General features: G+C 40.5%; 2 protein-coding genes across 2 annotated transcripts in view; one reads left to right on the plus strand and one right to left on the minus strand.

Moving 5' to 3' along the window:
- Positions 1-18,040, plus strand: appl2 (adaptor protein, phosphotyrosine interaction, PH domain and leucine zipper containing 2). The gene is made up of 21 exons (XM_042223168.1): positions 1-175; positions 2,657-2,755; positions 3,343-3,402; positions 4,248-4,319; positions 5,172-5,259; positions 5,389-5,430; positions 5,521-5,579; positions 5,905-6,051; positions 6,261-6,343; positions 6,916-7,068; positions 9,766-9,954; positions 10,039-10,081; positions 10,339-10,395; positions 11,601-11,695; positions 12,327-12,482; positions 12,702-12,754; positions 12,930-13,104; positions 14,129-14,165; positions 14,276-14,431; positions 14,527-14,574; positions 14,792-18,040. Exons 1-21 carry the CDS (start codon positions 119-121, stop codon positions 14,921-14,923), a joined length of 2,001 nt encoding a protein of 666 aa, XP_042079102.1. The 5' UTR covers positions 1-118; the 3' UTR covers positions 14,924-18,040.
- Positions 17,346-25,353, minus strand: part of tubgcp6 (tubulin, gamma complex associated protein 6) — a 24,748-nt gene continuing 16,740 nt past the window's right edge. Inside the window, exons 19-25 of the mRNA XM_005927790.3 lie at positions 23,794-23,962; positions 22,957-23,098; positions 21,137-21,331; positions 20,411-20,543; positions 19,494-19,707; positions 18,806-18,999; positions 17,346-18,598 (exon numbers count right to left, since the gene is read on the minus strand). Of these exons, the coding sequence (XP_005927852.1) occupies positions 18,507-18,598; positions 18,806-18,999; positions 19,494-19,707; positions 20,411-20,543; positions 21,137-21,331; positions 22,957-23,098; positions 23,794-23,962 (1,139 nt within the window). The 3' untranslated portion in view covers positions 17,346-18,506. The remainder of the gene's footprint in view (positions 18,599-18,805; positions 19,000-19,493; positions 19,708-20,410; positions 20,544-21,136; positions 21,332-22,956; positions 23,099-23,793; positions 23,963-25,353) is intronic.

Raw genomic sequence — 25,353 nt, forward strand, 5'->3', positions numbered from 1 at the left:
TGACTGGGCCTGCTACCAATTGCATACGGCTTCTCTTTCGCGCAGTAGTTTCTGGGAAATTGAGTCCGTACTCTAAATAATTCAAGCCCTCGTTCCCTTCTCCTGCACAGCTAACAAGATGCCGGCCGTACATCACAAACTGCTCCTGGAGGACGCTTTACAGGACAGTCCTCAGGTAGGCCTGCGTCTCTTTTCTCATGTTTGCGTACCCAGCTGTCTCATTAAAGGCGTTACGAGCGCCGAAGTTAGCTTAGCCCAGACAGTATCCAGTACCCGTTGTAGTCTGTTTCCACTGGTCGATGACAGTTCTCAATTGACACATTGTTACAAGAATTGTAATCCCCCTGTGAGCAGTAGCTGCACTTTCCAGTCATTTCTACAGCATGTCACGGTTATCTGTTTTTTGTGTCTCTGTTGTATTTACAAAGCTACCGCCCTTCTTAGGGATTCCATCTCTCTGCCAGAGATGATTATCTGCTGTACATCTAGACCTGTGTCAGTCACAGCCATAAAGCTCCACCAGACTCGGTGTCCTGCAATCGTTTTATTTTCTAATGCCGTCAAGTTATTTTGATCTAAATTCTGTTCTGTAGCCCTTCTGGGCCTGATTCCCAGGATGTGGGAGGGGTTTCCATTATCGGACTCCCCTGGAATTAGTCAACAGTCTGCAAACAGGACAGTGTTACTGCAAAAATAAGATGCCAAATTTTTACAGGGTACAAAACGCTTACACTGTGTACAAGTTATTCACCAAGTTCGGCATTCATTTTCATGCATGACCGTGGGTGATGAATTCCGTCCTTGCTACAGCTAATGCATCCTGTTTTCTGTAGTCTGTTGCATCACTCTCTCCTAAAGAGGGCTGACCTCTTCGGAGGTTCTGCTTAAGTGTAGCCCACGCTGGAGGGTCACCGTCTGCTTAGTGGTTTGCTTCCTCAAAACAAGAAATGGACCTGGCATCTTTGTACAGTAACACACATACAGCCAAACGTCATGATGGTGTGAAATGAATCATGGTCCTTTTATTGGATAAGTCGGTTTGAGTGAACTATAAACAGACTTCACTCTCTGGGTGTGTTCCGTTCTGCTTGAACTGCCCTACCTTGCTGCACCTGTTTATGGAAAACACTTCACCAGACAGGATTTTGTCTGTTTGCATATCCACCCTGCAGTAAAACACGTATGCCTTTAGTTTAACTTTAAGTTTTGCTTGAGTATAATCCGGCTACCCACATTTCTTGAGCTCAGTGACTTGTGTAGATTTTTATCTGACTTAAGGTTAAGACCAGTATTTATCATCGGAAGTACTTGTTTATTTACAGTATATCTGTTCTTCAAAGTTTATTTTTCTTCTCTTTTTTTTTTCATTGGTCGGAAAACAGTTTTAAAAGTTTCCATTACAATATTCCAGGATGCTGGGCTTTCATATGGGGTTTCATGCAAATCCATTAGGGCTGCCACAAACGATTATTTTGATAGTCGACTAGTCACCGATTATTTATGCGATTAGTCGACTAATCAGATCATCATCCACTGGACGTAAAACTACAGCTTATTGCACCAGCAGCATCTGCTCTTATATAACTATCATTAGCTTACAGCTTTAAGCTTTTAAGGTGCTAACTAAAAATAAAGACAAGATGATAGTTTATTCAATTTTAATGAAATTTGCAGATTGTTTCGGTAAAGTTTAATAAACTCCTTGCTATCTAAAATATAACAGGACACCGGAGTATATTCTCCAGCATCTCACACTTCTGATAATCAGCTGTCTGCTTGACGTTTATTCAGCTGTGTAAAAACTATAACTTTAATCTCAGCCAAACCGATTTACTCAGGAACAAATAAAATACTAAAAAAAAAAAAAGCCAAACAAAACATTTTTAATTTATCTAAGTGACTCATATATATTTAACCTGAGTGCGAAAGACGGCGGTGGGTTTGAAAACAATTTGCCGGGAGTCCGGTGTTCTCACGGCGCTAGTGACCTAGCCCCCGGCTAGCTATCGAGCTAGTGGGTAACAGACGTCTCCGAAAACGTCGGAGCGCTTTTGAAAATATGTGGTGTCCTGATAAACTGAGCCGATATTTGAGGTTTACACAGCTACATTCTCGCCTGAAAATATGTTAAACGTTTATTTTGTGACCCAGAAAGAATAATAAGAGTAATATTAAAACTAACTAGCTACCGCCATTGTTGGAAACTAAGCTGGGCCGCGCTATGAATTCTGGGACACAGCTGCTTCTTCTTCTTCGGGGTTTAACGGCAGCTGGCATCCTTGTACATGCAGTGCTGCCATCTTCTGTTTCAGTCCGTTATTACACTCTTAAATCCTGCTATTATTCCTGCGTCTTTTGCGATCTTACAAAGCTTCAAACGACACGTCGACTATTAAATCAGTCGTCGACGATTTTGATAGTCGACGTAATCGTGACTAGTCGACAAATCGTGGCAGCCTAAAATCCATCACAACAAAAAAGCCACAGTGATATTTTTCACCTTGTGAAGGAACTGAGATCAGTTATCAGAATATTTAAGTTCTGTAAGTTAGTGGGATAATTGTTGGATAAGGTTTTTCACTTCGTGTTCAGCTATTCATGCCATTATAGTCATCAGAAGAGTCTGTAATGTTTTTGTTTTTTCCCCGTACCACAGACTCGCTCTTTGCTCAGTGTGTTTGAGGAAGATGTGGGAATGCTTACAGACTACACCAACCAGCTGCTACAATCAATGCAGCGGGTGTTCGGAGCACAGGTACCAAAACAAATTACTGTCAGGCGCATGCTTGCACTCCTTTCCATTTGCTGTTTGGAACAGAGCCACATGTTCAAACACATAATAGGAGATTCCCCCCCCCCCCCTTATGTTTGTAGATGAACATGAGTTCTAATTTAACTTGCTGATTCTGGGGTTTTGCATCACTGAACAGCAGCAGAGTGTTGTGTTTGATTTGATTTAGGATGCCATTTGAGCTACTGTTTTTGATGAGAAACGTACCAAACTGCAACACCATACTCTCAGCCCCACACAGAAAATTTGTCTCCTGTAGAAATGGAGCAGAAAACATTTGATGTACAAGTTTGTTTTTGACCTATATTTACATTGTGGTTTAAACGCTGTGTTATTAATGTAACCCTGGTTCTCTGAGGTATCTCATTATTGAAGGTGCCCTCTGGTGTTTTTGCCAGCTTTTCAACAGATATTGAATCACATTGCACCCAAAAAACGGTTTTTTTAAAATGTTCTCAGTAGGTGGAAAAAAAATGCATGATGTTTGAGCTTGAAGGAGTAATCAGTCCTTTTTAACATGTATTTATTTTCCTTCTTTCGTTCCACCACAGAGTGAGATGGGACTGGCCACAGAGCAGCTCTCAAAGCAACTTTTGGAATACGAAAAGAAAGTAAGTAGGCTTCATATGCTTACTTAATCGTGTGATTCCACAAAAAAGACAGCAGTCTGTGTTATGAGTAGTATCCATGTGGGCTATAGAGACTTTTTTATCATTTTGAAATGAACTTTCTGTCTGTGTGTCAGTTTGCATGTGTCCTTCCTCCTGTGTGCAGCAAAAAAAAACCCACAAATCTGTTAATTCATTTAGAGAAACATATGTGGATAGTTGACCTTTGTTGGTAGACTTTGTTCTGGATTGCAGGGTGAATGTGAACACTTTAAAAAAACAAAAACAGCAGTGATCTGTAACTGCAGAACTTTCTTAGCACTCTTATGATTAAAACTCAGCATCTTGACATTAACTACTGGCTTTATTACCATCTTTGACCTTGTCTGTCTGTGTTTTCTACCATGACCCTGATGACCGAGAACCTACACAGATATCTTTGGCCTTGTTTAATGAAAGGGATGTGCCAGAAATCCTGGCAGAACAGGGCGGTTATTTAAAATGTGTCTCACAGCGAGAAGATTCTGGGTTTGAACCCCAGCTGGGGTCTTTCTAAGCGCAGTCTGCATGTTCTCCTTGTGTCTTCAAGGCTCAGGCTTTCTCTCAAAATCAAAAGACATATGTGTTAGGTGAATTGGCGATTCGATGTAAGGTAGCTAAAGTGCTTAGAGTGTTTTAATGTATGGTTAAATGTGGCTTGTGGTCTAAAGCACTTTGAGTGCTCTATAGGAGCAGAAAAGTGCAATATAAATGCCAGCCCATTCCATTTCCTACACATTAAATAAATCTATGGCAAATTTCACAGTTTCATGGTCTAAACTCACTGCTCTTTCTTTTTTTCTGTCTAGAATTTTGCCCTTGGAAGAGGTGATGAGGAGGTAATCACCACGCTGCAAAACTTCGCCAAAACTGTAGGGCAGGTAAGGCCCGTGCTTGCAGTTTTCTTGCTCTATGAGTATTTTTACGCGGGGTGTGTGCGTGCACAGCAAAAGAGTGAGATGATGAACTATCCCGGAGTCTGTAGTTGCTTTTTTATCATGTTACAAAGGGTATTGCACCTGCGTTCCCCTAGCATGGCAGAGAAAATGAGCTCAATGAAAAGGGCAGAGGACTTTTAAGACTGTGCGACCGGAACTGATTGATCAGTGTATCTCACTGGATGGAGGAATACAGGAAAACAGCAGTGGGCGGGTGGATGGATGAGTAGATGATGGAGTGGTGTGCCGGCTCACGTATATAGACAAAACAGATGGGCCTGTCACTGTCAGCCATGGGGGTCCACAAGCCTTGCCCAGTCAGCACTCATGACACACACCCATATGCTCAGAGGACACACGTTGATTATTTGCTTGACCTTTTACCTTGTCATGCACAGGAAACAAATTTCACACTGAGATTAGGCTTAAACTGCACCTAATCTTGTGAACTTTAGAACTTGCTAAATCGTCATGTGGCTTGTTGATAACCACAGGGAATAATAGCTGAATTTGTCTGATATGCAGCCCTGTTTCCAGTATCAGAGTAAACACTAAGCTTTATTATTCTCTTTATGAAATGTGCTCTTCCACAGTATGGCTTTATTATGATGTAGGGGGAGGCATTGTCTGCCGCAATGCCCCTATTTCACTGAAAATGCAATTTTCCAGCTTGCTGGCAAGAAATTTTACTGTAAATATTAAACCGAAATCCCTCAAGATGTTTGGGGGAGGCTCATCTTCTGTTTGTGTCCTTGCACGGCGCCTCATATGTGTAATCTGTTTTGTATCGTCCAGCTGAATGCACTCCACTCCGAGCTAGCTAACCAGATGGCTGACAGCATGGTCTTCCCCTTGATCCAGTTCCGAGAGAAAGACCTCACAGGTAGCTTCTGACAGACTTGGATTTTTTTTAAAAGCCCTCCTCATAAAAACATAAGCAAAACCTAGGTGATCATGCATTTTTAAATACCTGTTGTAGATGTATCTCTAATAATATTTGTCAATTTTGCAGAGATAAGCACACTGAAGGAAATATTTGCCATTGGAACTGATGGTAAACAATTTTTTTTGCCAGTCTGAGAAAAGAAAATGACAGGAAATAGTTACTATCTGATGCTCACGGTCTTTCCTCTGTTCTGTGCAGAGCATGAGGCAGCTATGGTCAAGTACAGTCGATTGCCCAAGAAGAAGGAAAATGAGAAGGTAGAGTAACTGCCAAGTGCTTTCTTAGCTTGTCTTTCTCATTGATCACAAGCTGTAAAACGAGCACGCAACACTGTAATGCTCTCATTAATGCAGTGGGAGTCTTTTAAAAGCATTTGAAGTACAAATGGATTAAACTAAATAATCCTCTGCTGCCGTGCCTCCTCGTGGGAGTATGACTGTAACCACATTACAGTGTATGCATTATAATGGGTGCAAAGATGAGACTCTTTTTGCTATGCTGAACATATCAACGTGTTTTCTTGGATGTACAAGATTGTGCTGCTGTGCTGCTTATTTGCATGTCCCTCTCCTGTCTGAATAGTTGAAGGCGGACTTGGTGAAGGAGGTGGCTTACACCAGAAGAAAGCAGCACCAGGCCTCACTGCAGTATTATTGTGCCCTCAATGCCCTGCAGTATCGCAAGAGAGTAGCTATGCTTGAACCAATGCTAGGCTACACTCAGGCACAGGTACTCAATCACCCCATCCTGTCATCATATCAGCATTCAAATTAAGTGCTTAAAAAAGAGGGAAATGATTCCTCATTAGACCAGATTTAGCTTTAAAGAGATGTACAATTTCATCCTTTTAAATAAATGCCCAATCTATGGGCATGTGAGCTGCAACATGCATGTGCAGTATGGTACAAAGTGGCTCAGTGTTATCTTTGATTTTGCAGATCAGCTTCTTTAAGAAAGGCTTTGAGCTGGTGTCAAAGAAGATGGACTGTTTTCTCGCTTCTGTTTCCAACATGACACAAAGGTAAGTCCAATCCCATTCACAACTGTTTTGGTTTTGGGTGGTGAGGTGATGAAATATGGCTTTGGAGTAAGTATTATGGGGTATTGATGCTTGTGTGTGACTGGAAATAGACATAATGTTACTATGATTTTTTTTTTTTTGTGTGCTCTACATCAGCGGTCCCCAACCCCCGGGCTGGTCCGTGAGTCATTTGGTACCGGGCTGCGAGAGTGAGACTCGGGTGTGAAGTGTATGGTTTTCAGGGTTTTTATCGGTTTTAGTGTTATTTTGTTATCTTTTTTTTTTTCATTAATTCGGTTTTCCTGGGTCTTTTCACGTGTGTTATGAATAAATCTTCTTTTTTTCGGTACTGGTTTTATTTTGTTGTATTTATCCGCGACACCTTAAAGGTCGGTCCGTGAAAATATTGTCGGCCACAAACCGGTCTGTGGCGCAAAAAAGGTTGGGGACCGCTGCTCTACATAATAGTATTGAATGATTTTTTTTTTTAATGTCTTTGTAATTAAATGCTCTGTGGGGGGAGAAAAAAAATTCTGGAGCGAGTTTAGATTGATTTCGGTTTTCCATCTCAGCATCCAGGCCCAGCTGGACTCAGAGGCGGAGGCCATGCGAGTGTCCCACAGGGAGCTTCTGTCTGTGGAAGACACTGTCTACATGCCAGATAAGGACACAGAGCCTGTCAATCGCACGCTTATCCAGAAGGCTGGCTACCTCAACATTCGGAAGTAAGATTAATTACACTCATTATGGCCCTATCTGAAAATCTAAGGACACTTCCTACTTACTACCAAGTCAATATGTTAAAGGATGCCACAAAAGGAAACAAACTGAAGTGGCATTTCCAATTTTGTCAGGAAATTAAATGCAGTTCAGTAGATGGTGCCATTGATCCACAGTGGCTCCGGGAGATTTCAAATGCCTAAATTACCAAACACAACCAGGAAATGATTTTTTGCTTCTCTCTCTCTCAGCAAATACACTTAAAAATAAGCCGAACACAGTAAACAGTAAGTCTGTCACGGCAGACAAGGTATGTCAGGTAACATGTTGACAGTGTGCGTTGTCAGCTTATACTAGACTAGATGTATGGCAAAGGAAACTTCCTTAATGGCTTCAAGGGATAAAACTGCTGCGTAGCTCGCATTGTGATTTAGTGAAATGTCAAAGCTGTCAAACTCTGTCTCTCCCTCATATACATCCAAAGTCTTTGACAAATGTCTGTGACACCGGAGAAAAGGTTTCCACAGAATGCCATTCTGTTTAATGACACACACTGCCAACAGCCTCAAACACTTGTCAAATAGAGCTGAGGCCAGAAAACATTTTCTGTTTCAAATGGTTTCTCAGTATTAAGGGTCTGAGTCACCCAGGGCAAAACGAGCCATACACTTAAGTATTTATCAAAGGACATTTATTTGGGAATATTTGTTGAACAGAGCGTACAAAATTGAAGGTTTACAGATGCGCAGTTGAAATGAGTCACGCATGTATAGATCAGAAATGGGGTGACTCAGAGTTGAGTTACATCCTAGCTTCGTTATAATTGCATAGACAACATTAATAGCCAAAACAAATTTAGAGCCAAAATAAAACAACCCAAAAATAAAAAAAGAAGACAACTCAGGATCTACTTGTGGAATCAAATGATGAGCGGGGAAAAATTGTTGGTGTGAAAATGTTATTAAAATAGTTAATCATGGTTTCAACAATGGATGTGCAGTTCGTGTTTTAGATTCTCAATAAAAATTCTTCACATTACCAAAGACGAGACATTAAGTGCAAGCTAAAAAAATGACCTCTGTACAATTACCCGAACTCTAAGGAATATAGCAGACCACAGCAGATACGTGCAGTTTTGTTCTAATCAGTTATTGCTTTTAAGTGCTTTTTTTGGAGATGGATAAGAAGATTTCTGCCTATTAAAAACAAAAAATGTAAACAGTAAAAAGAAAAAAATACCAAAATGACAGGAAAATTGAGTTCTGTGAAACTTTCAGGTAACAGCATTCATGAATATATAATAATAATCAGTAATGAACATTATCCTGTTTGTATTACCACAGCAATATTCCATAAAATGAATGGATGAAGTATTTAAGTGTCTATCATGTAGGAGATGTTATCTTTCTGTGAGCTTTACATAAATGTGTTTTACGAGTCATTATTAAAATGTGGGCTGTAAGCGACTCATAATTAAAGCTTTATCAACAGCTTTAAGCTGCATGGATTAAAAATTAAAACAAGGTGAATCTTTATTATTCAGAGAAGGTTACCCGCCTGTCAGATCTTAGCTCAAGTAATGCCAGGAATTAAGTAGTAGGTGCCCTGTTTGTGTGCTCATATATCTGGTTATTAAATATTACTAATGTTTCAATGCAGGAAATAGCACCAGCTAATAGATGAGCACACAGTGTCTTTTTTTAAATCAGAAATCTGTCATGTTTTCTAGTTTTCCAAAGGTATGCAAAATCACCATCCATCATGATGGCTTTTGAGCAGTGATTCTAATCATCGGGTGTGTTTTGAGGGCCCACTGTTTGTGCTGTATAATATGAGCTTGTGCAAGGCTTCTGTCTGGCTGCTGAATACACATCCTCCATTGTTTGTAAGTGGGAAACTTGTCTGTAAACATCTATAGATCTGCTGCTACAAGCATAACATCTGTTTATTTCTTTCAGAGTAGACAACAGGCGATACAGACAACAACTACACGTACAGCATATTTATATTTATATATGCGGTGGTGCAAGATGTTGGAATAAAATATGGAATAAATAGGGGATGAATGGATAAAGTTAACCTACCGCTGCACGTGCATCTCAGTTATAATAACATTATGAATTGCAGACTAGTTTCTGTGTTCAATATATTTTCCAGGAGACGTTCTTACAGGACTAGTTCATCTATATGTGTTTTTAAAGCAGCTCATATAAATTTGTCCTGTGGCAAATATTACTGTAGCCATACAACCACTGAGAGTTGTTGCACTGAATCATGTCTTGCCTTTGTCTTTGTACAGATGGGATAGAGGTCCTCTGGGGCCTATATGTTGACATATATCATTGATTTGTGAAGGCTGTTTAATAACGAGCTGTGTTTGCTCTTTCATACAGATAAGTCTGACACACTAATTTTACTTCTAGAATGTAAGGTCACTAAAAAGACTAAGAGATCCCTCTGAGGCGCAGATTAAGAGACTAATCTCAGAGGTCACTGGGTCATTATGACCTTTGAGAAATTACCAGATGGAGAGACCTGCTGTAAAGAAAAAATAAAAATCGTCCACTTTGTTGTTCAAATCACCTCGAAGCTAATTGCATACAAATAGTATCCATTATCTTACTTTACACTTACGATCTGGATCTACATTTATGGCTTTGATTCAAACGCTGTTTCTTCTGTTTCTTCTTTTTCTTCCCCAGTAAAACAGGCCTAGTGACCACAGCCTGGGATCGTCTGTATTTCTTCACCCAGGGAGGGAATCTCATGTGCCAGCCGCGGGGGGCTGTAGCAGGAGGCATGGTGCTGGACCTGGATAACAGCTCTGTCATGGCGGTGGATTGTGAGGACAGACGTTACTGTTTTCAGATAACTTCCCCTTCAGGAAAAACGTATGTACTTTTTTCTTTTTTTCTTTTTTTTAGTTTCTCCATGCTCGGCAGTGAGAATAATGCATAAACATTGTGTCTCTGCAGGTCAATGATTCTACAAGCCGAGAGCAAAAAAGAGTATGAAGAAGTGAGTGAAGGGGCAGCTCAAACAGCTCCATTTGACCTTCGTTTTTGTTTTACATCCACTTCACGAAGCTATCCGCTGCTACGAGTATCTGTCATAGAACAATGGAGAGACTGTCAAGACTCATTTGTGTGTTTTCGTATTAAGTTTTGTGCTCGGACACAAGTGACTGGCCTGTCACAGCTGGTATCAGTCAAGGGATTTCACGCTGTGCCTGAGCTAGATGAAGCCTAATGTAGTAATTTCTGTTTCTTTCTCAGTGGATTTGCACTGTGAACAACATCTCCAGACAGATCTACCTGACTGACAACCCAGAGGTAAAGATTTCATACTAACCAGCACAGATACACACTGTTTAAATTTAAAAAAATAAAAATAAGATAAAAGACGATTAACCAGTCATTTAAGGATAACATTTTAAGACATTAACACACATCCAGTTAACACATTAACTGGCGAATGTTTAATCTATTTAAGTAACATAAAAAGTAAAGATTAACAAACCTTTACTCTGTCACGCCCTCACAGTATCTCTGTTGTCTTTGCCTTGAGAGGTATTCAGTCCCAGAATCTTGTATATTTGCTTTGCAAATGTTTATTCTTCACATTCTCTAATAATGAAATAACTGCATCCAAAACTGCCCTCACTCTTATGCGCTTACTTTTCATCCGTGGTAATCGTTTGGGGGGTTTCACATAGATTTCAGACACCGTTAACAGGTGCGCTGTTATAGACCTGGAAATTATGGTTTTATCACCTCAAGAGAGAGATTTCAGGATTTCTAGTGAATAGCTGTTGGACTGAGTGAGGTTTTTTGTTTGTTTGTTTTTTCCGAGTTTGAGAATTTTTGAGTGGGCTGGATAGAATTACCAGAAGAGCCGGTAATGAAGTTTAGCGCGCCAGGCAGCAGATGGAGAATGATTTTCGACGCAGCTTCTCTTGTTTATCTAATTGTTAAAGTTGTGCAATTTGCCTCCGTTCTCTCTCCCAACTCAAGTGTTCGTGGAGAGCTGCGTGACCTCACCCTCATTTGTCTCGTCAGTGATGTGACTTTTGTTAATTGTTTGGTGGATTTTTCTTAATTAGAGTGAAACCTCTTAGTACAGTGAATAAACCTGCTCTCCAGTATATCCTTTACGTAAAACATTCTCGACAGAATTTGGTCAGGTTTTCTTTTCAGATTTACTAAAGCAGGATTTCTAATTATTATTTAGTGATTGGTTTCTTTTTCCAGTTAGCATTCCACATTACTGTAAATAATTACATCCCTCAAATCCTATACCTAATTATATATGAACTAAACAACAAATAGAAACCAGGAAACCATCTGCTGTTTTTTAGGGATGCCACTAAATAAACTGCTTATGGTTCACAGAGCAAACATGAGGTTGAGAAAATACACTGAAGACAATGAAGCAAGTACTTGGAAAGTACTTGTTTTTAGGATCATTTATATTCCCTAAATGACTCAAACTACGAGTATGTGAGATACTGAAAAGTCCCTGATTTCTTTGATATTAGGCTGTGGCTATCCGACTGAACCAAACCGCCATCCAGGCAGTGACTCCCATCACCAGCTTTGAGAAGAGACAAGACGGCTCACCCAACCCCGACAGGTCAGGCATGTGCTTATGTGAGAGTGTGTTCAGAATCCTACATTCAGTACTGCATAACAATCCAAAGCTTGTAATGTAATATTTCGTGTCATGGTGAAAGGACAAACAAACAAACAAGCAGTTTTCTTAGTTCTGTGCTACAAAAGCTCCTGCTAATGAAGTCGGGTAACGTTAAAAAATAAAAAAGTGCCACTGAGCTTTGGAAATGTGCCAAAGCCAAACATCTTATGCATCCCTGTAAATACCCTTTGTTGAACAGGGTTCTTTCCCTCAGATTAAGCTTTGTGTTTTCTTTTAAACAGAGGAGGGTGGGTTTTGTTTGCTGTAATCTTTCCTTCTGTTCATGTTTTTAAAGCAAGTTTAAGAATTGGTGGAAGACCAGAAATACACTTTGAAGTCTGCCTTAAGTAGTTATCTTTCATTGTTAGGATTTTCAGTGTGAAATCCTCTCTTGAGGATTGTAGATTTTTGCCCCCTCACTGACACTCCATGAATCATTTCACGGCTGCTGCTGACTGAAGTATTAGGTTCACATTTTTCCAATCTGTCTTATCCTTTATTGGTGGGGGTGGGTGGGTGTGTTCTTGGTTTATTCATTAGAACTCATCTTTATTTTGTCTCATTTCTGCAGAGCTAAGCCAGGAGGTGTTCATACTACCAGCAGTGGTTCTCAGAAAACAGGAGTTGCCCCAGAACCAGAGGACCTAATAGCCCCGGGGACGCCCATTCAGTTTGACATCATGCTGCCTGCGTCCGAATTTCAGGACCAGAACAGAACTGGGGGGAGGTGAGAGCCCAGCTGAGACAGGAAGTTTGTGTGGGTGCTTGTTTGTGTTTTTGCAAAAGACAGGGGCGAGTTACTGGTGGGCGATGACACTAATTTCCTAAATGTTGGTCTCATTGTGGTTCTCACGTCATTTCCAGGAAGCAAATAGCTTCGTAATTGTGTAGCGCAGTGCTTTAATTGTTTTTTTTTTCTTGCTGGTGTTTGCTCCCATCCCGACAGACGCACAAACCCATTTGGAGAAACAGAAGACGACTGTTCGACAGATACTGATGGTAACAATTTCCTGTTCTAAGTGCACTTTAATAGTCCACTCTCTTTTAAGTACTTTTTAAGTTCACCTTAACCTCAGTGTGTGGTTGTCATCGGTCAACTTCTTTGTTCACTGTCCTTGTGCTTTTATTCTGCTGACATATTTAGCTTGCGCATGATGTTTGTCTGTCTCTGCAGACTCCCTGCTTCAGCAGGTATTCGCTGTGCGCTTCCTGGGCTCCATGGCGGTTCGCTGCGGCGACAATCAGGAAGTGATCTACGAGGCCATGAGGCAAGTGCTGGCTGCCCGAGCCATTCACAACATCTTCAGGACCACAGAGGCCCACCTCATGGTCACCAGCAGTAGCCTCAGGTAGACTTTCAGCACAATTTTAATAAGTTTTACATCAATATGAACCTGCTGGAGACAGATATGGGGACTTGTTTTGAGGCACTTGGAAATATCTCGTTGATATAGAAACAAAGTTCTTTTCAGTGGTGCAGGTACATGTGCAAAAAGGTCAAAAAAAATATTCATAGTGTTTTTCTTTCAACTCATGGTTACCTTGATTCTTCCAATAGTTTCATTTTTATTTTATAAAATAAAAAAATACTTTAATTTTAGTTTTTATTACACCTCAGCTGCAAAAGGTTGACAACGTATTGTTGTTAATCTGCTGTGTGGGCAGCCAGACGGGCAGTGTGGACACCCAATTTTGTGAACACGAAAAGTCAAGAGCGCAACGATGTAGGATTGTCAAGTTGATAGTAAAAATCCATTTCAAATCGCAGGTCAGGTTTTCTGAAAATCTTGTAAACACATAAAACAGAACGATGCGACCTAGGTCTGTGCATCTACTGGGAGGCTGAGGCTAAGCTGAGACACTGGCGGTTGTCAGTGTTTTTTATATTTACATTTACTGCATTAAAGCCTGAGTGACATAGTCTGGTTTGGACCTTGATCACAGCTACGTCTGTTTCCTGTAGCCAAGCACACCATGCAAAGCACTTATGGAGAACTTGAAGTTCGTTCATCTTGTGCACGCAAATCCAAGTTGTCTGTAGCACCAAGGCAGCACAAGTCATTTACATAACTTTAAATGTATTGAAGTTAAGTGAGAGCCATTGAAAAAATAACAAACAAACAAAAGAATGTCAAGATGCCACTGGAACACAATCTTAAAGTTGGCAAGTTGCCGTAGGTCATTGCCTGAGGTAAACGACAAAAAGAAGCTTGAAGCAGGAACCCTGTGAAGCATGAATATTGGCAGCAAAGAACAAACTTTGTGATGTTGAATTGCTACGTAACCCACGGTTGCTTTTTTTTAACACTCTCAGAATAGAAATCCTGAGTATGACTTCAGTGTTTTTGTGGTTTGTTTTGTTTTCCTGAACAGGTTGATAGACCCACAGACTCAAGTTACAAGACTAAGTGTAAGTATCACAACAGGTATCACAGATGCTCTTTTATTGAGCTCTGTCAGGTTTCTGTATTTGAACTTCTTTAAAAGACACTTCACAGTTTTTATTTTATTTATTCTCAGTTCCAGCTTGGAGAAGTGTGTCAATTCGCAGCCCACCAGGAGAATGGGAGGCTGATGGGATTTGTGGTTGAAAGCAGAGACTGGAGCGATGGAGACGAGGAGGGAGAACCATCGTTTAGCGCCTTCGTCTTTGAGAGCAACACGGAGGGCGAAAAGGTTCACAACCCAGAATCAACAACTCGGTTTCAAGTAGAAGAACATGTTAAATGTAATATAATATCAACACACTATATGTGATTGTCTATTCACAGATATGTTACACCATAAACCTGGCAAAGGAGATTACAGAAGCTAAGAAGGTAACGTCTTAAAAAATGTAAAACTTTAGATCTTTTTGCTTTGAGCTTTAAAAACAACCAATATATGTTTTGATTAAGATTATTTTTTCTTCCTATCAAACATCAAACCATGATCCTGAGTAACTGTAGCCAACAAAGCTGATGAAAGTTGGGGAAAAAATGGTATAAAATAAATTAAGGATATTGTTCCTCAGCAAATCTGTTTAACATTTTTAAGGACCCGGAAGCCCTGGCCCAGCTAATGAAGAACATGCCTCTAACCAATGATGGCAAGTTCCTGCTGCTTGAGCCTGAGACGGGTGACACGACCGAAGGAGCAGGACAAGAAGATCTGGAGTCTGAAGCCTAGTTCCGGTTAGATTATTCTCCCACCTAACCACCCCCAAAAAAGATGAGCCAGTCAAAACCAGGGCCACAGTTCTGCTTTTGCCCCAGAGGTTTCATTCTGATGCCCAGCCCTAACTCTGGTACTGTGACATCAATATTAGATAGGCCACATCCACCAACCCTCAGTAACTACATCTCTCTCTCTCTCTCTCTCTTTTGCTGTGCTAAAATCTTAAGATGTTGACATGGGTTTGACCAGACACACATACATACATACATACATACATACATACATACATACATACATACATACATACATACATACATACATACATACATACATCTAAAAAGAACTTATTTTCGCCCGTGCTCAGACTGCAACATCAGTCTTTGCATGTGGAGTTTGTCTTTGCACCACTGTAGGTGGTGCGCACATCAAAAGGGACACCACATAGATACTGGATGCGTTTTCATCGTCTCCTAAAATCCCGAGCCATTTAACAGAGTGGTGACTCATTTTCTTTCAGTTTAGGTTTACATTTATTTTTAGGTTTACATAGTTTGAAGTGGTTTTTTGTGTTTGGAGAATTTAATCCCTTTACCTTACTTTGCTTGTTAACACGTATGTGAGGCTCTTACGCAAATACTTTGGCATTCATTCCTTGATTATTTATGAAAGAAAACGTTACTGCACTTTGAGGTTTGTGTTTGTGTAACACCATCAAATTACCACCGAATGTACTAATTGACAGGATTGGAGACTTTTATGATAGTGTAGGATAGTTGAAATGACATCAGCTCCTTTTATCCTTAGAGCAGCCGCTCTTGCCTAGTTTAATATTTTTATCCTTTTAGCCTCGTAATGTGTGTCTCAAAGCAGGGTACACACTTGGCAAAACATTTTCTTCTCGGCTCTCTTGCCACTGTGAAGTTAGACTTGGCACCCTGGCTATCTTAAGCCTTCCCACTAAACTGAATTACTTTTATGCTCGACATTTTCCTCGGCTACCTATGTAAACAAGTTCTAAGATGATTTGTATGTCAGCGGGAAACGGCCCAGAAACGACTTCACGCTCGTTTCCCCAAAAGCCCGTGTAAATATGATCTGTCTATGTATGTTTAACCAGAGTCAATATGCTAGGATCTATTGCAGTGCATGATTAAATAATGGCATTCAATCTAGTTCCCTCTGCAGAAGATTAAAGCTTATACTATGAGCACTGAGCCGTAACGCTAAAAGAGAATCAACTCAACTGTCACAGTCCACAGTGCACTTGTGTGTGGGGGGGGAAAGCAATTTGCTCTTCTTTACATATGAATGCTAATCAGAGCAGAACAACTAATGGTAACGCAACCTGTGAAATTCATCGCCCCCTCTGGATGCCGCCGCAGTTTTGTTCATTTTCAGTCCGTTTGAGCTGCGACACAAATCTTGATGGACAGCGGCAGCCTATGCAGTGTCAGTGTGTGACCGTGTTTAGAAAAGGCAAAGGTGAAAAGAAACTGGCTGGAAGTAGAACTTGAAAGTTGCAGCGTGGTGACCAGTGCAGTCAGTTTGTGCCAGAATCGCCGTGCCAGAAGCAGAAACATGTCACACATTTTATTTAGAACTTGGAGCTGCACTAACAAAAATTGTTCGACTGCTCATCACCCTACGCATCGGAATTACAAGTTTGATTTGCAAAGAGAATTTCTTTTTGTTTTCTTAGAGGAAGTTTAAAAAAAGACCATCCTGGTTTACTTAACCGACAAGGTAGATCTTGTTTGCATACAAAAATCAACACCCATGTAGCAGATGGTAATTGACAGACTAATGCTTCCTTTCATTCAGGTCAGAAATCTCTAAATTGAACATTTTAAACTCGAGCTGGCGACGTTCCACACTGATGTCAGGCGTAAATACTCAGCTTCTTACAGCAGGCAGCATTTTAATATTTATGTCATGGATACATTCGAGAAGAGGAAGATATAAAAAGTCTGTTAAGAACATTATATACAAACTAGTGTCCAATCAAGTACATGTTTAAGATGGCTTATGACACTTACTAACCCAGGCAACGTGTAAATAGGACCAAAGGCAGATTAATAGAGCTTCCAGGATCTATACCCCGCCCCCGCTATCTCATAATCATGAGATTCTCTCATAATTTAAACCCATCTAAATAAAAGTGGGCTGCACCAAACAAAAATGATAATTGGGTTAAATATACCAACCAAATGAAGAAGTGCATGTTTGGATTCACTGGGAGAGAGCTAATTGATTAGTTGGTGTGGATGTTTATGGCATGTATTGATTCAGACAGTAAACGGGTAATGAGGATTACAGATCACCTGTCAGAAATGTGCAGTAGTCAGAAGCACATTCAAGCTCACCAGAGCATTAGAAGAGCGAGTCTCGCACTTCCAAGGGAACAACTGCTATCTGGGCAATTTGTCAGAATAGCTTTTTTTTTTTTCCTTTTTCTTTTAATGGCTGAGTTCCCAGAGTTGACTCATGAACTCGTGGTGCCGCTTGTAGCCAGAAGAATACACACGTAAACACCGACTCTGTTCCAGGAAACCAAGCACATTTCCCTAAACGTCGACTAACTTTGTGGCCTGATTGGAAACTCCAAACTGGCAGGCTGTTTGATGCGGCATAGATAAAGCAGTTTATCCAATATCCTCCTTTCTCAGGGGACGGCAGAGGCACTTTAATTACACCTTTACTAAAATTGTGCTTAGTGCAGTGGCCAACAGTGAGTAGTTTGGGGTTTGATGATTCACATATAAGCGGGTGCCTGTGCTTTTGCTGAGCAGTGGCTTAATTGGTGAGATTTGCTCTAAATGCTTCTACCCAGTCACAAAAAGAAATCTTAGTGTGTAGAGGCTGATGCAGCCCATTATGCTCATTACAGCTGTGCTGCATAGTCTTGACATATTCTCTTGTAAGTAATGCACAGTCAGTAAAAATGTGGGTTATGAAGTTGTAGAAAATAAATTTCTGTAATATAGCAAGGATGGCATTTTCTCCCTTTTTCCTGTCTTTTTGTAAAAGGCTGAAGTTGCCACTACCCGTACAGCTTTGCACTTAATTTGTCCTAATTTTCTAGAACTGTGTAAACATGCATCCTTTAATAAACATGAGTCATTTTTCTTACTTGTGTAAATGTTGTATTTTCTTTATCCCACAAAAGAACTTTAAAAAGTATAACACAGAGACACACACATCCAGAGAATAGAGATTTTATTTAGAAAAGCATCTGCTGTAGCATGTACATTTACCTGACACTTATAGTTTTTAAAAATATACACAGCTGTGTGCACACCTCAGCAAGTGATGTATTACAATAGTGTCATCTCAGTCTCGCTCACACCCTCTTTCTCTCACACACACAGGCAGGCAGCACAGATTTATTCAAAAGCTGTTTTTAATTATTCAAGTACACATTAAATTCTGCACACTGATTCAGGACGAATGCCTAAAAACTTTTGAGTGTCACAGCTATGTCCTATAATATACTGCAGGCAGCATTTAAAGGTATTTTGGTCATGAAATGAAGGTGTAAAAAAAATAATTACAGACATATTAAACCCACTTTTTAGAAGAAAGGATTCCTTTAAGATCATGAGTCTTTGTAGTAGTTGTTGAAGTTGATGCGAAGCAGGAAATCTTCTAAATGTGGTTGATAGCCTCTGTTCACCAGCTTGGTCACCACTGAGAGAAGAAAGGAAGAGATATTTTTTAATGCTTTACACTCAATGAAACCAGTTTTTCAGCAAAGTCAAAAATACTAAGACTGCACAGACTAACTTATTTATTGATGCCTCACGTGAACCCCTAACAAACCTCTTTGAGCTTAGAAGGAAGATAAACAAGCTGAACTTTCATTCATACAGACAAAACAACATTCCCTGGCCTTACCTTTGAAAAGAAAGTGAGAGTAATACTTGAAGGTATTGTACGACTGCTGCATGGCAATGAAGCTTGGGTGCACTGCCTCCCCCTGCTGTTTGTCCCAGGGCTGTGCAATTAGCTGGGCCCGAAACTTGAGGATCAGGCTGAAGATGCTGTGGATGATGTTCATGACCGGAGCTGCTTTCTCCGTCAGCAAACCCCTGGAGAGGCGACGAGTGCAAAGTTTAAGAGACATGACAAGAAACTTCGGAATGACTTTCAGACGGGCTGAAGTTCGACAAATACGAGTGTGATACTGACAACCTCTCCTAATGAGATTAAATCTTTCATGGAGTTCATGAGTTAGCCTCAGATTCAGCTGGAATTTTAATTAACTTGTTACGTGGAAGTTTAATTAATTTTAGATGAAATTATGGGAGCTAAATGCTACTTTGACATGCTTTGCCCGTACAGAGCATCAAGAAATGTTGTTAATCTGCTGAACTGCAGCTGTGATCACTCAAAAGGCTGATTTTTGTTGTTGAAAAATGTATTTCATTCAGAATTTTTGATCTTGTTTTAAGTTATTTCTTGACCTCTTAAAATAAATAAATTCGCCCAAAAACTAGTACCTAATCTATGCATAGTCAACAGAAAAATCAAACGGCAATAATTACTTAAGCGGCATTTCCCCATTTGCAGTTCCAGCACTCACCTGAAGATGGCTCTGTTGAGGTAGTCTGCATGTGTACGGTGGATGGCATCTAGGTCGTTGGCAGTGGCCAATTTGGCTGTGAACTCACTCCAGGACACTTGCAGGATTTGATTAGCGATGTATCCCTGTATCACCTTGACAAAATGCTGCATCTCGTGTCTGTACAGCTGCAGCTGACGGAACTGCACCGAGCGACCTGCGCCTTTCACCAGCGCTGAGAGACACAAAGGCCATCAGAACAAGTTATGCTCAGTGCTGCAAGGACCTAGAACATAAACATCTGCTGGTTACAGACTCTGACACGCAAGGATTTGTGGCTGGTATCAAATCAATGTAATAATCAAAGCCTCCAGGCTCTCTGTATTCTCTTAGTGTAACAAAAGGCTATTACAGCTGACTTTGGGCTCTGGGAACTTGTAGCAGTCATCTTTTTTTGTTGTTTTGTTTTGACTTTTTGACAAAAAGTCAATATATATAAATCATTACAGAAAATAACTGATAGCTGAAACTACATTTATGAAACAGACTTTGGTGGATTGTATTTCCTGCATGTGGGACATTCATCCAGTTTACAGATGAAAACTACTAAAGGATCTGCCTGAGTCATAATATTATTTCTGTATTATTAATATTAATTCATTTAGGGTTTTTTTTTTTATCCTATCAGGACCTCCATTTATGTAGTCTACACTGACTTTAACTGATCAATATCACCTAACCCAGTGATGCACATGGTTTTACAACAATCCCACAGGTCTGAGGTTTGCTTTGTATAAATAAAAAAAAAATCTCAACATTCTCTTCCATGTATATTTTATAAACCACTGCAGCACAACAGGGGAGATTCTGAACTCTTGCTTCTCAGAGGTAACCTGGAGTTCAAGCTGGGTTCTGAATCAGCAGCTCCGTCCTCTCACCTGTTCTCTTGAGGTGAAACCAGACATCACGGAGGCTCCACACCATGTGTTTGAGCTGCAGCAGGAACGAAAACAGGCGGTTGTACTTGTTCATGCAGCTGTCTGTGATGATGATATTCAACGGCCAGTCGACCTGGGAGATGTTGCGAGAAAAAAAAGAAGACAAAAATGTAACTGCTGTAAGGAAGAACGGCGCGTGGAGCTTTGAGTGTGAAGGAAAAAGGAGCTGAGAAAAACAGGTAAAGAGAGAGTGATGGATGATGTGGGGGAGGAGAGGAAAAAGGTGTGAGTGCAGAGACGTTGACAGAGGAGGTGAGAGGATTGTGAAGTTAAGCCAGAGTGGTGAGAGAGAGGAGTTAGAGGTAGAAGAAAAATTGGGTGGAGAAATGTGGGGAAACAAAGCGAGAAGGACGAGGAGGGGAAGTGGGCCAGGACAGTTAAGACTGAGATCCACCAAAAACAGGAAGAGTCTGAGAGCCAAAGGAGGGAACGAACACTCAGGGCAATATGTGCAGCATTAGTCATTGTGCATGTCACCCAAAAGACGCGACTCCAATCGATCTATGAAGTTGAACCATTTAAGTGTGCGATAAGCTCATTTTCCACACCCAAAGCAGTTTGTCAAAACATGACAGGCTGTCACAGTCAAGCTGCCACTCAGGCTGAGACAAGCACACCCATGCAAGGGTACTTGCTCATTTACCCCATTAAAACACTCAGCCTCACCTTGTAGCGCAGCTCCAAGCAGTTAAGAGAGTCCGGGGCATGTGGGTGGAAGGTCTCGGGGAGGAAGCGAAGTGCGAAGGTGAAGTTTCCAGCCAAAGGCGTGTCCCCGTGTAAGCTATACTGCAGGGCCTTGCTGAGGATGGAATTCAGGACTAAGGGAGTTAGGAGCTCGCCTGGGGTTTGGCCACTGGCCAGCTGGGTGGGAGATGGGGGAAAGAAGAAAAAAAAAAAGTAATGTGTTGTTGGGGCGCATGTTCATATTTAGAAAGAGCTGATTGACTCATTTAGAGTAAAAAGGAGTGATAAGTGAAATCTGCATTTAAGCTGGATAAACAAAACCTTCTGTCTCGTGAGCGTCAAGAGACAGGTGTACCTGATCATTTCACCAGAAAGGCAAGAAGGTGTTAGCAAAGGCTGTGCTTGTTAATTCCTGGCAGGAAGAGGTTGAAGTAAAGAGTCTAGAAATATCACACTGATGCTTCGTGTGCTTCAAAACAAGCAAACAGGGATGGAATTGGATATAAATTGCTTACAAGGTTAAAAGTTAAACCTGCTTCTCTTTATGAACAAGCCCTAAAAGCTCTAAACAGAAAAGCACAACAGCATCACCGCTGTGATATTCTTGAGATTTATGAAATATTAAATATTTTGCAAACCTAATTTTGTATTCGGATGTTTGAAAATGGTTCGCAGTACTGCACGGCCACCTTTATAAAGATTTGTACAACTTTGCTCACAGCAGATGAGCAGAACTTCAGCATTAGTGTTCAAGGTAAATCCTAATAGACGCTCCACTTTTGTGCAGAATCGTCTTTTTCATTTAAGTCCATTAAAGATCTTAACAAGCTCCCGACCAATTTGAAAAATGTAGGTTTTTAATATCTCTTCTCGTCATCCAAAAAACTGTCCACACGAATCACCGAGCGCTCATCTTTTTAAAACCTTTTACAGCTTTTTCAGCCACAGAAGTACTGATAGCATAGTCTGGCTTTAAATGTAAAGTGGACATGAAGATTTTATAATGTGTATGTGTTTTGTTGGTGGTGTGGTGCTGGACAGTTTTTAAGATTTCATGAATATAATATTATTTTGTTGTGCTTTTATTTAGTGTTTATAGTTTATTTGTTATTGTGTCCACCTGTCCAGAGACTGCAGATGAACAAACACCAACTCCTAAAAAGAAATCTGGCTCTTTAACTGCTAAATACTCCAATAAATGTACTATCCACTTGCTATGTTAGCGTGCAGTTAGCAAACAGTGGTATTTTAGACATTTTTAAAATAGAAAAAGCTCCCTCCAACCCCCCATATATACATGTAGTCACCAAGTCTATTACTAATATCAAAATATTGATCTGATGCAGCTTTTGGAAATTGGGTTATTGCAATTTACATGAGCGATGTTGTGAGATTATATGTGACAGAACCACAGTGCACACACAGGCTCTAGGGTACTAAATCACATTTGCAGGAGGACATACGAACCCTTAGAAACTGACCCTCTGGGTAATGAGGCAAGAAACGACTGCTATCTAACTGTGGCGTATACATTCTAAAACTGTGGCTGTTTAGAGTTATAAATGACCGGGGAATTTTCAAGGTTACCCGTGCCTGCTTTTTACAAGCAGACAACATTTAATACATGCAGCATAAATAAAACAAAATAAAAATAAAAATTCCCAAATGGAGACCGGGCATTTGACCTTGCTCTGAGATTCTCTTTCCTGTCCGCTGCTAGAATTCAACACCAGAGAGAAAGAGACAACCAGCCCATTTCAAATAAAGACAACAAAAAGATATGAAGCACAAAAGAGCGTCACCTTCTCAAACAGCAGATCGCTGAGGGACTGCGCAAATTCGCCGTCCTCCATCAGCAGGAAGTGGCGCAGCGCCTCGAAGTGTCTTTCCACACCGAGCTCCACAAAAAAGTAGTCCACTACGGCCTTGTTCACTAAAGATACACTGGGAATGGAAGGTGAGGAAAGGAATGACTAAGTTAAGTTGAGAAAAGTTTGTGCTGACTTGCAAATTTCATACAGGTTGTAGACAGTACAGGCATCAACCCTACTGAAGCTCGGAGAATATACCAGCATATTATTTTTCACCCCGTGGATGGCTTTCTATGTGGCATTACTTTAAATCGTCTCTCAGCAATTCACATTTATAAAACAGTCTGATTGTGAGAAGGTTCTCTTTCACTCAGAAGTTAGCAAGGAAGAGTCGAAAATAGATTTCTGTCAAACTCCACTGCATTGTCTATGCATGGAATAAAAATGTGTTAATAAAAATTACGAGCTAACACTAAATATTCGGCACCCTTTCTGTGTGCAGTGAGGAATGAGAAAGCCATTTCTTTTACACACAAAGGCTTGACTGCATGGGGTGCAGGAACACTGCAGGTGAAGACTGACAAGCTTGTCTGGAGTTCTGATGGAATCTTAAAATGGATGAAAGGCAATAAGAATTTAAATTATTCCTGCAGCTCCGAATATATACTTGACTACAGCTTAAGTGGCCTGAATAGAATCTATGAAAACTCACACTTGCATTTCTCTAAACATTGTATTTGGCTTTAAACACAGACACTCGGTACTCAGTTGTTAAGGATGTTATTACCATTTTCTAACACAAACTCTTTTTTTTCCCCAGACACTCACTGTGTGATGAGCGGTGCAGTCACAGAGTGTTTTATAAGGACTGGCAGGGAAACCATCTCGCTGAGTTGGACAGCTGTGGTGTCTGTGGCTCTGTGGAGTGTGGGGTCCACAGGAAGGCCCCAGGGGCCCCGAGTTACCTGCTTCAGCAGCTGACACGTAGGGGAAGAAGCTGTGAGAGAGAGATGACAGGCATGCCGCTGAGGAAATATCACTCTGACGACTGCAAACAACAGTGCCGTGCCTCAAAGTGTAAAAAAAGACCCAGAGTCATTTAAGTAGGTGAAAATGGACTCAAGCAAAATGTATTTTTCAAACATTTAACCCTCTCAAGGCAGGCGTTGCTGATTTGCAACAGTTAAAAACTAACAACCTGATTACCCCACATACATATTTTATTAGTTTTTTTACTCAGAAGTACCACTGCAGGACTTGGTTGTGCATTAGCAACAAAAAGTTTAATTTGAGCCTGAGAGGGTTAAGCTGTTATGAACCAAATGATTAATCAAGCCTATAAATGAATATCGCTTATACTTGTTTGTTACAGCCACTGAGCTACTACCTTAACTCTTTACCTATTGAAAGCCTCCTAGCAGTAACCTTTAAATCTGTTTTCTGAACGGAGCTATTTCTCTCATATTTCAGGCCTGCTTATGGACCAAAATGAGAAATCCAGAAACTATTCTAGTGGTCGTCAAACCACATTTTTATTGATATATACCGAGGTGTCAAAACCCATCATTAAGGATCCTGGGGAGGACATCAAATCTTCTTTATAGGGGTAAAGAGTTCAAGGTGCTCTGTAATGCTCATTTCCAGCTCCATATTAATAATATTGAAGTTGGTATCTTATACTGTGCCTCTGTCATCTTCTGAGAGAAACCTTAAGGCTGCTCTTTCAAAGAGCCTATTTTCTTCTGCCCGTTTGGCCATTACAAAGTTGGAAAAGCAGGTGGGTGGGGCTTCCACGGTCACAACCACCAGCTCCATCCCTCTGTGACATCACAAAGGTCCAGGAGTAGAAAAATGTGTCAGTAACTGAGTGGTGAAAGTTGTCTGAAGTTTAGCTTTTAGGCTTACTGGGATTATTTGCACATATGCTGACCTTATTATTTGAAACTTTTGGGAGTAACCATTTATTTGTACATATAGGATTAAAATGAAGGAAAAGTAAATTGGGTCTAATTAAAAATTATTCAGAATATATACAATTACCATCACTTTGATTTTCTTGAAAAGCTATAGCATTTACTGCAAGTTGATCCTGTCATTTTGGGGGTTTTCCGTAGCCTCATATCTTTCATAAAACTTCCTAAATTATTGCTCCTGACTTTGCTCAGTGGTGTGGAACATGTATTTGTCTGAGTAGATTTCCATGACTGATTTCACAGTAACTCCAGAAACAGGGATGAATAATAGCAGCATGACTGAATGTTGAACACAGAGTGAACAAGACAGGATATTACTCCACCGAGCCACGAGGCATCCCACCCGAGCATAAAGCAGACCTTTATGAAATATTACTGCTTTTTATGCAAACCTTTGCTTGCTGATGGAGCAAAT

This window comes from Haplochromis burtoni, unplaced genomic scaffold (assembly GCF_018398535.1).
Source record: "Haplochromis burtoni strain Fernald_Lab_line unplaced genomic scaffold, NCSU_Asbu1 Contig_104, whole genome shotgun sequence".
NCBI lineage: Eukaryota > Metazoa > Chordata > Actinopteri > Cichliformes > Cichlidae > Haplochromis > Haplochromis burtoni.